At 42.1% G+C, this 14,912-nt stretch overlaps 2 protein-coding genes and 1 long non-coding RNA gene across 3 annotated transcripts; 1 reads left to right on the forward strand and 2 right to left on the reverse strand.

Annotated features, from left to right (window-relative positions):
* Positions 1-2,793: 2,793 nt before the first annotated feature.
* On the forward strand, positions 2,794-4,359 carry LOC120975400 (uncharacterized). The gene is made up of 2 exons (XR_005771173.3): positions 2,794-4,110; positions 4,205-4,359. It is a non-coding gene; the product is annotated as an uncharacterized lncRNA (long non-coding RNA).
* A 2,393-nt stretch (positions 4,360-6,752) lies between these two features.
* On the reverse strand, positions 6,753-7,304 carry LOC120975624 (uncharacterized). Its single transcript, XM_040402275.1, has one exon. It carries the CDS (start codon positions 7,302-7,304, stop codon positions 6,753-6,755), a length of 552 nt encoding a protein of 183 aa, XP_040258209.1.
* A 386-nt stretch (positions 7,305-7,690) lies between these two features.
* Positions 7,691-8,128, reverse strand: LOC141042764 (uncharacterized). Its single transcript, XM_073511652.1, has one exon. The coding sequence runs from the start codon at positions 8,126-8,128 to the stop codon at positions 7,691-7,693; it is 438 nt and encodes a 145-aa protein (XP_073367753.1).
* Positions 8,129-14,912: the final 6,784 nt, after the last annotated feature.

Genomic DNA, 14,912 nt, shown 5'->3' on the forward strand with positions numbered 1-14,912 from the left:
CGTATCTACTTTTCCTAACGATGTTCCTCTTTTTTTGGATTCTAATTTGCATGATTTGAATGAAAACTAACCCGTACTGACGTTGCTTTCAGCAAAACTACCATGGTGTTGTTTTTGTGCAGAAATAAAAGTTCTCGGATTGGAACGAAACTTTGTGTGGAATTTTTATACAATAAAAAAGAATTTCTGGAGCCAAGAACCACCGGAGGGGGGCACCTGGGTGGGCACAAACCACCAAGGCGCGCCCCCTCTCCTGGCGCGCCCAGGTGGGTTGTCCCCACCCGGTGGCCCCGCAGACCCTGAAACCTACGCTATAAAATCCTATTTTCCAGAAAAAATTAGAGAGGAAGAATTATCTCGTTTCGTGATACGGAGCCGCCGTCACCTCCTGTTCTTCATCGGGAGGCCAGATCTGGAGTCTGTTTGGGGCTCCGGAGGGGGGGATCTTCCGTCTTTGTCATCACCAACCCTCCTCCATCGCCAATTCCATGATGCTCTCCACCAGGAGTGAGTAATTCCTTCATAGGCTCGCTGGTCGGTGTGGAGTTGGATGAGATTCATCGTGTAATCGAGTTAGTTTTTTTAGGGCTTGACCCTAGTATCCACTATGTTCTGAGATTGATGTTGCTATGACTTTGCTATGCTTAATGCTTGACACTTTGGGCCCAGGTGCCATGATTTCAGATCTGAACCGTTTATATTATCATTATTATATCGATATTCTTGATCCGATCTTGCAAGTTATAGTCACCTACTACGTATTATGAGCTGGCAACCCCGGAGTGACAATAGTCGGGACACTTCCCGGTGATGATCGTAGTTTGAGGAGTTCATGTATTCACCGTGTGTTAATGCTTTGTTCCGGTTCTCTATTAAAAGGAGGCCTTAATATCCCTTAGTTTCCAATAGGACCCTGCTACCACGGGAGCGTAGGACAAAAGATGTCATGCAAGTTCTTTCCATAAGCACGTATGACTATTTACGGAATACATGCCTACATTATATTTATGAACTGGAGCTAGTGCCATATCGCCCTAGGTTATGACCGATATATGATAAATATCATCCAACAAATCGTTGATCCAATGCCTACGATTTTCCTATATATTGATCTTGCTAAGTTACTATTGCTGTTGTTACTATTGTCACTTCTACAAAATCATTGCTATCACTGTTACCGTTACTGTTGCTACTACCACTACTATCAAATCTATCATATTACTGTGCTACTGATCACTTTGCTGCAGATAATTAATTTCCAGGTGTGGTTGAGTTGACAACTCGACTGCTAATACTTGCAAATATTCTTTGGCTCCCCTTGTGTCGAATCTATAAATTTGGGTTGAATATTCTACCCTCGAAAACTATTGTGATCCCCTATACTTGTGGGTTATCAATGCCCATATTGGCTCCTACATTTTCTACAAAGATCATTATCGGTCGAACCGTTATGACAACACACGTAATTCCCTTTCGTCCATCGGTATGTTACTTGCCCGAGATTCGATCGTTGGTATCTTCATACCTAGTTCAATCTCGTTACCGGCAAGTCTCTTTACTCGTTCCGTAATACATCACCTTGTGACTAACTCCTTAGTCATTTGCTTGCAAGCTTATGATGTGTATTACCGAGGGGGCCCAAAGATACCTCTCTGATACTCGGAGTGACAAATCCTAATCTTGATCTATGCCAACTCAACAAACACCTTCGAAGATACCTGTAGAGCATCTATATGGTCACCCAGTTATGTTGTGACGTTTGATAGCACACAAGGTATTCCTCTGGTGTCCGGGAGTTGCATAATGTCATAGTCGAAGGAATAAGTATTTGACATGAAGAAAGCAATAGCAATAAACTGAAAGATCATTATGCTAAGCTAACGGATGGGTCTTGTCCATCACATCATTCTCCTAATGATGTGATCCCGTTATCAAATGACAACACATGTCTATGGTTAGGAAACGTTAACCATCTTTGATCAATGAGCTAGTCTAGTAGAGGCTTACTAGGGACACGATATTTGTTTATGTATTCACACATGTATTTATGTTTCCAATCAGTACAATTCTAGCATGAATAATAAACCCTTATCATGATTTACGAAATATAATAATAACCATTTTATTATTGCCTCTAGGGCATATTTCCATCAAGATGGTGCTGGTGAAGATGTTGTTGGACTTTGACCCCCTCTCGATGAGAGGATCATTGGTGATGACGATGGCTCGGATTTCCCCCTCCGAGAGGGAAGTTTCCCTGGCAGAATAGCTCCACCGGAGCCCTAGATTGCTTCTGCCAGGTTCTGCCTCGAGACGGCGGCGCTTCGTCCCGAAATCTTCTGCCCATGTCAAAAGACTCCATATAGCAGAAGATTGGCACCGGAGACCTGCCAGGCGGCCCACAAGCCCTAGGGGCGCGCCCCCAGGCTTGTGGGCACCTGGTGGGTCCCCTCTGGTATTTTCTTCTCCCAATAATTTTTATATATTCCAATATAATTCTCCATAAATTTTCAGGACTTTTGGAGTTGTGCAGAATAGGTCTCTCGGATTTGCTCCTTTCTGGTCCAGAATTTCAGCTGCCGGCATTCTCCCTCTTCATGTAAATCTTATAAAATAAGAGCGTAAATGCATAAGTATTGTACCATAATGTGTAATAATAGCCCATAATGCAATAGATATCAACATAAATGCATGATGCGAAATGGACGTATCGCCTAGCACATCACATAAAGATTTTGGTATATTGGAAACGCTAGCACCCAAATCACATAAATCATTACACTCATATTTTTTTATCTTTACTTTAATAGTAGGTTTCCATTCATCATACAATTTTCTAGGTATTGAAAATTCCAACTCTAGCTTTTCTTCATGAGCTTTTATCATAGCTTCTACAATATGTTTAGTGAACGCTTTATTTTGTTCATAAGCATTGGGTGAATTTACCATGGATTGCAACCAGTGGCGGATGTACAGGGTGGCCAAGGTGGGCCGATTTGAATGTGCCTATATACCTACTATATCTCTAATTGGGACAAAGAGAAAAAACGGCCCATTATTAAACACATTAAGCTATGCATGAAGGGCGGCCAACCAGCTATGCCACATGGCGCAAGCTAGTTGGCTGCGGTGAGAAATCTTTTAGAATTTTTTTTAGATGAAGGTGTGGATTATTTTTTAAATGGATTTTTTTATACGATGGAGATGAGGGCCTTTGGTATTTTTTAAATGAGGGGTTATGCAAAGTGGCACTCGCCGGTAGGCTGCGGTGGTATTTTTTTCTTTTTTTACATGAAGGTAAGGATTTTTCTGAGATGTTTTTTTAGACGGAGGCAAGGACTCTATGTATTATTTTGAAATGAAAATGTGCGCACATCTTTCTCTCAAGCGGCGCCACATGGTGGCACCCCAACCACTAGTTAACTTATCCAAGGATGAACACATCACGGCCTGTCCAAGCACGAGCAGAACCCTCATCTCGCCCGGTCGCCCCCCTCGCACAGAAACTACTCTGCGGCTCTGCCCGACCCCGACACCTAGCCGGCCAACCGCATCGCCGTCGCCATTCCTCGCGACTTCGTCGGTCGCCGGCCGGAGCCCAAAGTTCAGCCGCCCAGGAGGCTCCTGCCTCCCCTAGTCCCCTTCCTGTCTTCCCGCTCGGCCGCCCACCTGGTCCAGCTGCGACCCTGCCCTGCGGGCGGCTGCGCCCCTACAGACTGCGTTCTCGGCGTCCTGCTGGCCCGCCCGCCCCCCTACAGAGCCCCACCATGGCGGCAAACCCCTGGCCAATTTAAGGTACCGGCTATGTGTATTGACTTTACTGGCTATAACAGGATATGCTCAATTGTGCTGAATGAAAAGTTGTCGGCTTACAAGAGCGGCTGAAAAATGAAAGAAGTACGGGTGAAAAGGCCGAGTCATCAACTGGTTCTTTGGATAAATCTTTATTAATTGCTTCTGAAAATTTGAGCTCTTTAAAGACCTCTCATCAGGAAGAAAAATCATCATTGTGGAAGCGTGCTGAGGACACAGAGGGCCGGCTTGAGCCGGTCACTGCGGAGCTAAACATGTTGAAGTGCCATATTACCCATATGACGCCAGCTATCTTTGGTAAACAACTCTTTGAATATTAATTGATAATTCACCTGACGACTCCCATTTCAAAGTGGAAGTGTTTTAATCTTAGACTGTCCTTATTTTGCAGGTACGAGAAGTGGAAATCTTCGCCAGACACCTCTGGTGAACTTAAAAGCCGTATACACCTTCATTGAGTAGCTGTATGCAGGGAGCCTGTTTACCATAATGGTTGTGAAGGGTGGACAAGAGCCACCACAATTAATAAAAGATGTGCTGAAACAACTCTCTACCATCCCCAAGCAACTGGAGGAGTGGAAAAAAATCAGTTGCCCGAGTCGGTGCAACGATGTCTCTTAGTCGTGCCAAAGCTTATTTGCTAGAGATGGATCCGTCTGAGATGTCGGGCGGGTTTCTAGAATTTAATGTTGATGGTAGTGAGTTTTCTGCAATAGACTATGCCCGTTGCGTGAAGGAAACTCGTGTCTTGCCGAGTCAACTTGTTGAAGATCTTGACTTGAACAAGTATCAGCCAACTTATGATGAGTAGAATACACGGGTTAACCCGCCAATGTTTAAGCCTTTTGACTTAACTCCCTCACGGCGAAAGAATATCTTTGCTCCTGATGTTTACCCATCAATTATCATACAGGATGATGCCATATTCCAAGCATTAACAACTATCAACTGGGATCTGAACAACTTTCAGATCGAAGAAGAAGAAGCCGACGCAAGATAACCCAGAGGCATCAAACGCTGGAGATCGTCAAGAAGGTGTCAACCTAGAAAGCGACAACCCAGAGGGCATAGGAGCCGATGTACAGCAGTAGATGGCTTCTAACAACTTTGTTGGTATATTGAGCCTAGCTGTGGCTATGTAATAGGGTAGTAAAACTCTTGTGTCATCTGTCGTGCCTTCGCGCACTTTTACACTTTGAGTGTAAAGATTTTGACTTGTGGGGTGTTCTATTGACCTGCCCAGTATCCTGATACTGATCCGCTGCTTGAATCAATGATGTGGTGAGTCATATTTTTTGATGCGCCGATAATGGTTATTTGTCTGAATCTTGATCCAAAAATATGGAATGTGTATGTATACTTCAACGACTCATGGTTGATATCAATACATGATTGTTTTAACTCGGTGTACCAATGACTCGGTGACTTGGTCACCAGGAGCTCAATCTTGATCGGAATAATCCGGTGTTTTATTGACCCAACGACTTATGGTCGATATAATATTTGATCAAGGAGCAAATAATCCTGAAAAATAGAAAGTGAAAACATGGATAAATATACATTAATCCAGCTTTCAAGGCACGACCAAAGACCGACTTTCGAGGCACGAGTCTTGCTTCAATGAAGCTGGCGTGATAGCCCTTGATTTATCCTAGCTCTCTGTAAGCCGGCTCTCATATGACATAAGCCGGCGTTTTAACCTTGAAAAGTTCAGGGTCATAATAGATTGACTGTCAAGAGTACGCCGGGTCATCTTGGCGGATGAGCATCAAGCAAACATGCAGGTTTAGCCAAGATTTATAATGGCATATGCTGGGTCAAGAGGGATGTTAATAGCTAAACTCGATGAGTTGGAAGCCCCCAAGTGACCTATGATCAAAAATAAAGACTCATGCACAACATATGGGATGAAACGGCAGAGGCCCCGAGTTTCGAGGATGCCTGCTTTATTAATGTTTGATCATAAAATATATATACATAAAGGTATGTACAAAAAGCTAGAGCTAGTGGCTCTAAGTATAATAAGGATGGAGATGAGCTATATGTCAAGGCCTATTGGTCTCCTCCCTAGATGTGCGTGACTTATTATGTTCACGTATGTCAATCAGGTAATATGAACCGTTGTTGAGGTTCTTGCTGATGACAAAAGGCCCTTCCCATGGAGGTGAAAGCTTATGCATACCGGTTTGATCTTGTACCAGTCGGAGCACTAAGTCGCCCTCTTGGAAAGTACGGTTGTGGTAGCAACGTAGGTCTTGCTGATATATTGCAGATTGTGCTACTACAAAGTCACGTTCCTCTTTCAAAGCATCCAGTGAGTATTGCCGAGCCTGCTCATTATCTGCTTCAACATAAGCCGCCACTCGGGGGGTATCATGACGAATATCGCTGGGTAGCACCGCTTCTGCACCATAAAAAATGAAGAGAGGTGTATAACCAATTGATCTGTTGGGAGTCGTCCATATGCTCCAAAGGACAGAATGGAGCTCCTCTACCCAACAACCCGGAGTACGCTCAAGAGGAACCATAAGTCTTGGTTTGATGCCTCATAAATTTTCCTGGTTAGCACGTTCTGCTTGGCCATTGGACTGAGGGTGCGCCACGGAGGCCACGTCAAGCTAGATATGCTCTTGCTGACAAAACTTCTTCATGGCTCCTTTGGACAAGTTAGTTCCATTATCACTGATGATGCTATGCGAGTAACCAAAATGAAAAATGAACCTTTTCAAGAATATGACTGCCGTCTCCACATCACAATTGTTGATTGGCTCTTCTTCAACCCACTTGGTGAATTTATCAACAATAACTAAAAGGTGGGTTTTCTTGTCTTTGGACCATTTGAACAGACCAATCATATCAAGTCCCCATACTGCAAAAGACCAAGTGATTGGAATCATTCGGAGTTCTTGAACCAGCACATGAGCTTGATGTGCAAACTTCTAACATCCATCACACTTGTGCACAATATCTTCAGCATCTGCATGAGCCGTGAGCCAATAGAAACCGTGTCGAAAAGCCTTCGCAACCAGGGATCTTGAGCCGACATGATGACCACAGTCACCAGAGTGAATCTCATTGAGGATTTCTCGGCCCTCATCAGGGGAAACACAACATTGAAAAACACCGGTGATGCTTCTTCTGTGCAACTCACCATGGACAATAGTCATAGACTTGGAGCACCGGACGATCTGACTAGCAATAAGTTCATCCTGAGGGAGCTTGTCTCGAGTTAGATACGCCAAATAAGGAACCATCCAATCTGGGGTAGCACGAACATCCACCACCAATTGTGCCTCTAGGTCAGGTATAGCGAGATCTTCCTCTAACGGTAATTTGACAGAAGGATTATGGAGTACATCAAGGAACACGTTGGGGGGGCTTACACTGAGAGCCGAGTTGTGACAGAGCATAAGCCACCGATCTATATGGTCCACTTGATATCCTTTAAAGAGGCCTGCAATGTTGGTCACTGCTTGTCGATAAGCCGCCATGAGGGGGTCTTTCGAATCCCACTTCCAGAAACTTGCTGAGCAGCCAAATCAGAGTCGCCTAGGCACCTGACCCGGCTAAGATTCATCTCCTTAGCCATACGGAGACCATGGAGGAGAGCTTCATACTCAGCTACATTGTTAGTATAGGGAGACATAATCCTTAGAACATAGGAAAACTTATCACCTCGAGGGGGAGATAAGATGACTCCAGCCCCTGAGCCGTCCAACTTTATGAAACCATCAAAGTGAATAGTCCAATAAGTGTTGTCTGGCTTCTCCTCGGGAACTTGAAGTTCAGTCCAATCTTTCATGAAATCCACTAATGTTTGAGACTTGTTAGTTGCCCGAGGTACATACTTTAAATGATGTGGTCCAAGCTCAATTGCCTACTTAGCAACCAGGCATGTGGCCTCCCTATTTTGGATTATGTCTCCCAGCGGGGCTGAGCTGACCACGGTGATAGGATGCTCCAGAAAATAATTCTTTAGCTTGCGACTTGCCATGAAGACCCCAAACACCAATTTCTGCCAATGTGGATATCGCTGCTTGGACTCTGTCGAAACTTCACTGATATAATAAACCGGTCTCTGAACTGGATATTCCTTCCCAACCTCCTTATGCAATGTACAAGAGCATAGGCTCTTTGTCAATGGGGGTGCAAGAATGGGCGGCTCAGCCAACTGCTTCTTGAGATCCTCAAAAGCTTTATTTGCAGCATCGCTCCAGACGAAGTGGTCAGTCTTTTTGAGCATCTGGTATAAAGGAATTGCCTTCTCACTGAGGCGGCTTACAAACCTCCTCAAAGTGGAAATTCGACCCTCCATACGCTGGACATCATTGATATTGGCCGGCTTAGCAAGAGAAGTCACCGCCTTGATTTTATCTGGATTAGCTTCAATGCCTCGCTCAGACACCAGAAAACCTAGTAACTTGCCTGCAGGAACATGCTACCTCTTGAGCATGCGTTGGTTTTCCCTTGAAGAGGAAAGGGTGATGCAGCAAAGTAGCATAAGTATTTCCCTCAGTTTTTGAGAACCAAGGTATCAATCCAGTAGGAGGCCACACGCAACTCCCTTGTACCTACACAAACAAATAAGAACCTTGCAACCAACATGATAAAGGGGCTGTCAATCCCTTCACGGCCACTTGCAAAAGTGAGATCTGATAGAGATGATAAGATAATATTTTTGTATTTTTATGATAAAGATTGAAAGTAAAGATTGCAAAATAAACGGCGATAGAAATAGCTAGTTGACGTAAGATTAATATGATGGAAATAGACCCGGGGGGCATAGGTTTCACTAGTGGCTTCTCTCAAGATAGCATAAGTATTACGGTGGGTGAACAAATTACTGTCAAGCAATTGATAGAATTGAGCATAATTATGAGAATATCTAGGCATGATCATGTATATAGGCATCGCGTCCGTGACAAGTAGACCGACTCCTGCCTGCATATACTACTATTACTCCACACATCGACCGCTATCCAGCATGCATCTTGAGTATTAAGTTCATAAGAACAGAGTAACGCATTAGGTAAGATGACATGATGTAGAGGGATAAACTCAAGCAATATGATATAAACCCCATCTTTTTATCCTCGATGGCAACAATACAATACGCGTCGTTTCCCATTCTGTCACTGCGATCAAGCAACGCAAGATTGAACCCAAAGCTAAGCACGTCTCCCATTGCAAGAAAGACCAATCTAGTAGGCCAAACCAAACTGCTAATTCGAAGAGACTTGCAAATATAACCAATCATACATAAAAGAATTCAGAGAAGATTCAAATATTGTTCATAGATAATCTTGATCATAAACCCACAATTCATCGGGTCTCGACAGACACACCGCAAAAAAGAGTTACATCGAATAGATCTCCAAGAAGATCGAGGAGAACTTTGCATTGAGATCCAAACAGAGAGAAGAAGCCATCTAGCTAATAACTATGGACCCGAAGGTCTGTGGTAAAATACTCACACATCATCGGAGAGGCTATGGTGATGATGTAGAAGCCCTCCATGATCGATGCCCCCTCCGGCGGAGCACCGGAAAAGGCCCTAAGATGGGATCTCACGGGTACAGAAGGTTGCGGCGGTGGAAATAGGGTTTCGTGGTGCTCCTGGATGGTTTTGGGGTACGTAGGTATATATAGGAGGAAGAAGTAGGTCGGTGGAGCCACGAGGGGCCCACGAGGGTGGGGGCGCGCGCAGGGGGGCAGGCGCGCCTCCCTGCCTCGTGGCCTCCTCGTTGATTTCTTGACGTCCACTCCAAGTCCTCTGGATCATGTTTGTTCCAAAAATAACTCTCCCGAAGGTTTCATTCCGTTTGGACTCCATTTGATATTCCTTTTTTGTGAAACACTGAAATAGGGAAACAAAACAGCAATTTGCAATGGGCCTTGGGTTAATAGGTTAGTCCCAAAAATAATATAAAAGTGTATAAATAAGCCCATTAAACATCCAAAACAGAATATATAATAGCATGGAGCAATCAAAAATTATAGATACGTTGGAGACATATCAAGCATCCCCAAGCTTAATTCCTGCTCGTCCTCGAGTAGGTAAATGATAAAAAAATGATGTGGAATGCTACTTAGCATATTCTTCAATCTACTTCTCTTTATTGTGGCTTGAATGTTCAGATCTGAAAGATTTAAGATAAAAGTTTAATATTGACATGAAAATGATAATACATCAAGCATACTAATAAAGCAATCATGTCTTCTCAAAATAACATGGCCAAAGAAAGTTATCCCTACAAAATCATATAGTCTGGCTATGCTCTATCTTCACCACACAAAGTATTTAAATCATGCTGAACCCCGATGACAAGCCAAGACATTGTTTCATACTTTTGATGTTCTCAAACTTCTTCAATTTTCACGCAATACATGAGCGTGAGCCATGGACATAGCACTATGGGTGGAATAGAATGGTGGGTTTGGAGAAGACAAAAAGGAGAAGATAGTCTCACATCAACTAGGCGTATCAATAATGGGCTATGGAGATGCCCATCAATAGATATCAACGTGAGTGAGTAGGGATTGCCATGCAACGGATACACTAGAGCTATAAGTGTATGAAAGCTCAACAAAAGAAACTAAGTGGGTGTGCATCCAACTTGCTTGCTCACGAAGACCTAGGGCATTTTGAGGAAGCCCATCATTGGAATATACAAGCCAAGTTCTATAATGTAAAGTTCCCACTTAGTATATGAAAGTGACAAAATAAGAGACTCTCTATCATGAAGATCATGGTGCTACTTTGAAGTACAAGTGTGGAAAAAGGATAGTAACATTGTCCCTTCTCTCTTTTTCTCTCATTTTTTTTCTTCTTTTTTTCAGCCTTCTCTTTTTTTTGGACTCTTTTTTTCTTTTTTTTCTTTCGTCCAGAGTCTCATCCCAACTTATGGGGGAATCATAGTCTCCATCATCCTTTACTCACTTGGGACAAAATTCTAATGATGATGATCATCACACTTTTATTTACTTACAACTCAGGAATTACAACTCGATACTTAGAACAAAATATGACTCTATGTGAATGCCTCTGGCGGTGTACCGAGATATGCAATGAATCAAGAGTGACATGTATGAAAGAATTATAAAGGTGGCTTTGCCACAAATACGATGTCAACTACATGATCATGCAAAGCAATATGACAATGATGAAGCGTGTCATAATAAATGGAACGATGGAAAGTTGCAATGCAACATATCTCGGAATGGCTATGGAAATGCCATAATAGGTAGGTATGGTGGCTGTTTTGAGGAAAGTATATGGTAGGTATATGATACCGGCGAAAGGTGCGTGGTATTAGAGAGGCTAGCAATGGTGGAAGGGTGATAGTGCGTATAATCCATGGACTCAACATTAGTCATAAAGAACTCACATACTTATTGCAAAAATCTATTAGTTATCGAAACGAAGTACTACGCGCATGCTCCTAGGGGGATAGATTGGTAGGAAAAGACCATCGCTCATCCCTGACCGCCACTCATAAGGAAGACAATCAATAAATAAATCATGCTCCGACTTCATCACATAACGGTTCACCATACGTGCATGCTACGGGAATCACAAACTTTAGAACAAGTATTTCTCGAATTCACAACTACTCAACTAGCATGACTCTAATATCACCATCTTCATATCTCAAAACAATTATCAAGTATCTAACTTCTCTTAGTATTCAATGCACTTATATGAAAGTTTTTATTATATCCATCTTGGATGCCTATCATATTAGGACTAATTTTTTTAACCACAGCAAATTACCATGCTGTTTTAAAGGAATCTCTAAATAATATAAGTGAAGCATGAGAGATCAATAATTTCTATAAAATATAACCACCGCCGTGCTCTAAAAGATATAAGTGAAGCGCTAGAGCAAAATTGTTTAGCTCAAAAGATATAAGTGAAGCACATAGAGTATTCTAATAAATTCCAAATAATGTGTGTCTCTCTCAAAAGGTGTGTACAGCAAGGATAATTGTCGTGAACTAAAAAGCAAAGACTCAAATCATACAAGACTCTCCAACCAAAACACATATCATGTGGTGAATAAAAATATAGCTCCAAGTAAAGTTACCGATGGACAAAGACAAAAGAGGGGATGCCTTCCGGGGCATCCCCAAGCTTAGGCTTTTTGGTTGTCCTTAGATTTTACCTTGGTGTGACTTGGGTATCCCCAAGCTTAGGCTCTTACCGCTCCTTGTTCCATAATCCATCAAATCTTTACCCAAACTTGAAAACTTCACAACACAAAACTTAACAGAAAATTTCGTGAGCTCCGTTAGCGAAAGAAAACAAAACACCACTTCAAGGTACTGTAATGAACTCATTATTTATTTATATTGGTGTTAAACCTAATTTATTCCAGCTTCTCTATGGTTCATAACCTCCGATACTAGCCATAGATTCATCAAAATAAGCAAACAACACACGAAAAACAGAATCTGTCAAAAACAGAACAGTCTGTAGTAATCTGTAACTAAAGCAAACTTATGTAACTCAAAAAATTCTAAAATAAATTTCTGGACGTGACGAATTTATCTTTTAATCATCTGAATAAAGAATCAACTAAATATAAATCTCCAGTAAACAGTTATAGCTAATCTGGTGAGCGCTAAAGTTTCTGTTTTTTACAGCAAGATCAAAAAGACTTCACCCAAGTCTTCCCAAAGGTTCTACTTGGCACAAACACTAATTAAAACATAAAACCACATCTAAACATAATCTAGATGGATTATTTATTACTAAACAGAACCAAAAAGCAAGAAACTAAAATAAAATTGGGTTGCCTCCCAACAAGCGCTATCGTTTAACGCCCCTAGCTAGGCATAAAGGCAAGGATAGATCTAGGTATTGTCATAATGATGGTAAGGTAAATCACGAAAACTCATCTCATATTCCCTACGTTCAGCGGAAAGTTTTCTTTGTGGAAAGCAAAAGTAATCAAAAGGGCTAAATTTAATAGGACAAAAGTCCCCAAGATCAAGCTCGGGAGGTATGGGTTCCTCCTTCAGCCCCTTATATTGTACAACCAATTCATCATTATAAGAATTCTTTTGGGAATAAGTCATGAGCCTTTGTTCAAGAGAAAAACCTAATCCGTTGTTCTGAATAGCAAAGTCATCATTAAGTTCAGAAATTCTATCAACTAGAACATCGGTAGGAACCTTTTTTCTAAGGTTTTCATTGTAAGCAACATGATCTAAGGATCGTAAGCGCATTAAGTCTTCTTGATTAAAAAGGATAGCCTCTATGGGAGGACGACCAGCGTCCACCCTATAATGTGCAAAAATTTCATTGGCCTCTTTCATTATAAATCTGAACACATGGGCCAAAAATATAGTAGCCGCTCGCTTAACAGAAGAATGCTCGATATTGGAAAATTCTAGAAAAATCCTTTGTATGCAAGGATGCAAATGCATAAATTGTCTTTCAAGTTCAACTACGAGCAAGGATATAGCATCCGCAAGACTACTAGTTCTATGAAGAATAGACCCACCCATAGAGGATAGGGTACCGGCACAAGTAAAGAAATCTTGAATGACTCCTTTCCCAATTATATTACCGCTACCAATCCGAAACTTTTTAGTGTGTAAAATAGTAGGATCTTCAAGAGGATCATCAAAAACATCAAAGTTTTCCATATTACTATCCTTATCAACGATAACCCTCCCAGTTCCAGACATAACGACAGCATAGAGAACGATCACACAAGAAGCAAGCGAGAGAAAGATGAACGAAAAGAGAGGGCGAATAAAACGGCAAGGGTGAAGTGGGGGAGAGGAAAACGAGAGGCAAATGGAAAATAATGTAATGCGAGGGATAAGAGTTTGTGATGGGTACTTGGTACGTCTTGACTTGTGTGTAGACTCCCCGGCAACGGCGCCGGAAAAACTTCTTGTTATCTCTTGAGCATGCGTTGGTTTTCCCTTGAAGAGGAAAGGGTGATGCAGCAAAGTAGCGTAAGTATTTCCCTCAGTTTTTGAGAACCAAGGTATCAATCCAGTAGGAGGCCACACGCAAGTCCCTCCTACCTACACAAACAAATAAGAACCTTGCAACCAACGCGATAAAGGGGTTGTTAATCCCTTCACGGCCACTTGCAAAAGTGAGATCTGATAGAGATGATAATATAATATTTTTGGTATTTTTAGATAAAGATTGAAAGTAAAGATTGCAAAATAAACGGCGACAGAAATAGCTAGTTGACGTAAGATTAATATGATGGAAAATAGACCCGGGGGCCATAGGTTTCACTAGTGGCTTCTCTCAAGATAGCATAAGTATTACGAGGGGTGAACAAATTACTGTCGAGCAATTGATAGAATTAAGCATAATTATGAGAATATCTAGGCATGATCATGTATATAGGCATCACGTCCGTGACAAGTAGACCGACTCCTGCCTGCATCTACTACTATTACTCCACACATCGACCGCTATCCAGCATGCATCTAGAGTATTAAGTTCATAAGAACAGAGTAACGCATTAGGTAAGATGACATGATGTAGAGGGATAAACTCAAGCAATATGATATAAACCCCATCTTTTTATCCTCGATGGCAACAATACAATACGCGTCGTTTCCCTTACTGTCACTGGGATCGAGCAACGCAAGATTGAACCCAAAGCTAAGCACTTCTCCCATTGCAAGAAAGATCAATCTAGTAGGCAAACTAAACTAGTAATTCAAAGAGACTTGCAAATATAACCAATCATACATAAAAGAATTCAGAGAAGATTCAAATATTGTTCATAGATAATCTTGATCATAATCCCACAATTCATCGGATCTCGACAAACACACCGCAAAAAAGAGTTACATCGAATAGATCTCCAAGAAGATCGAGGAGAACTTTGTATTGAGATACAAAGAAAGAGAAGAAGCCATCTAGCCAATAACTATGGAGCCGAAGGTCTATGGTAAACTACTCACACATCATTGGAGAGGCTATGGTGCTGATGTAGAAGCCCTCCGTGATCGATGCCCCCTCCGGCGGAGCGCCAGAAAAGGCCCCAAGATGGGATCTCACGGGTACAGAAGGTTGTGGCGGTGGAAATAGGGTTTCGTGGTGCTCCTGGATGGTT

Source organism: Aegilops tauschii, chromosome 3 (assembly GCF_002575655.3).
Source record: "Aegilops tauschii subsp. strangulata cultivar AL8/78 chromosome 3, Aet v6.0, whole genome shotgun sequence".
NCBI lineage: Eukaryota > Viridiplantae > Streptophyta > Magnoliopsida > Poales > Poaceae > Aegilops > Aegilops tauschii.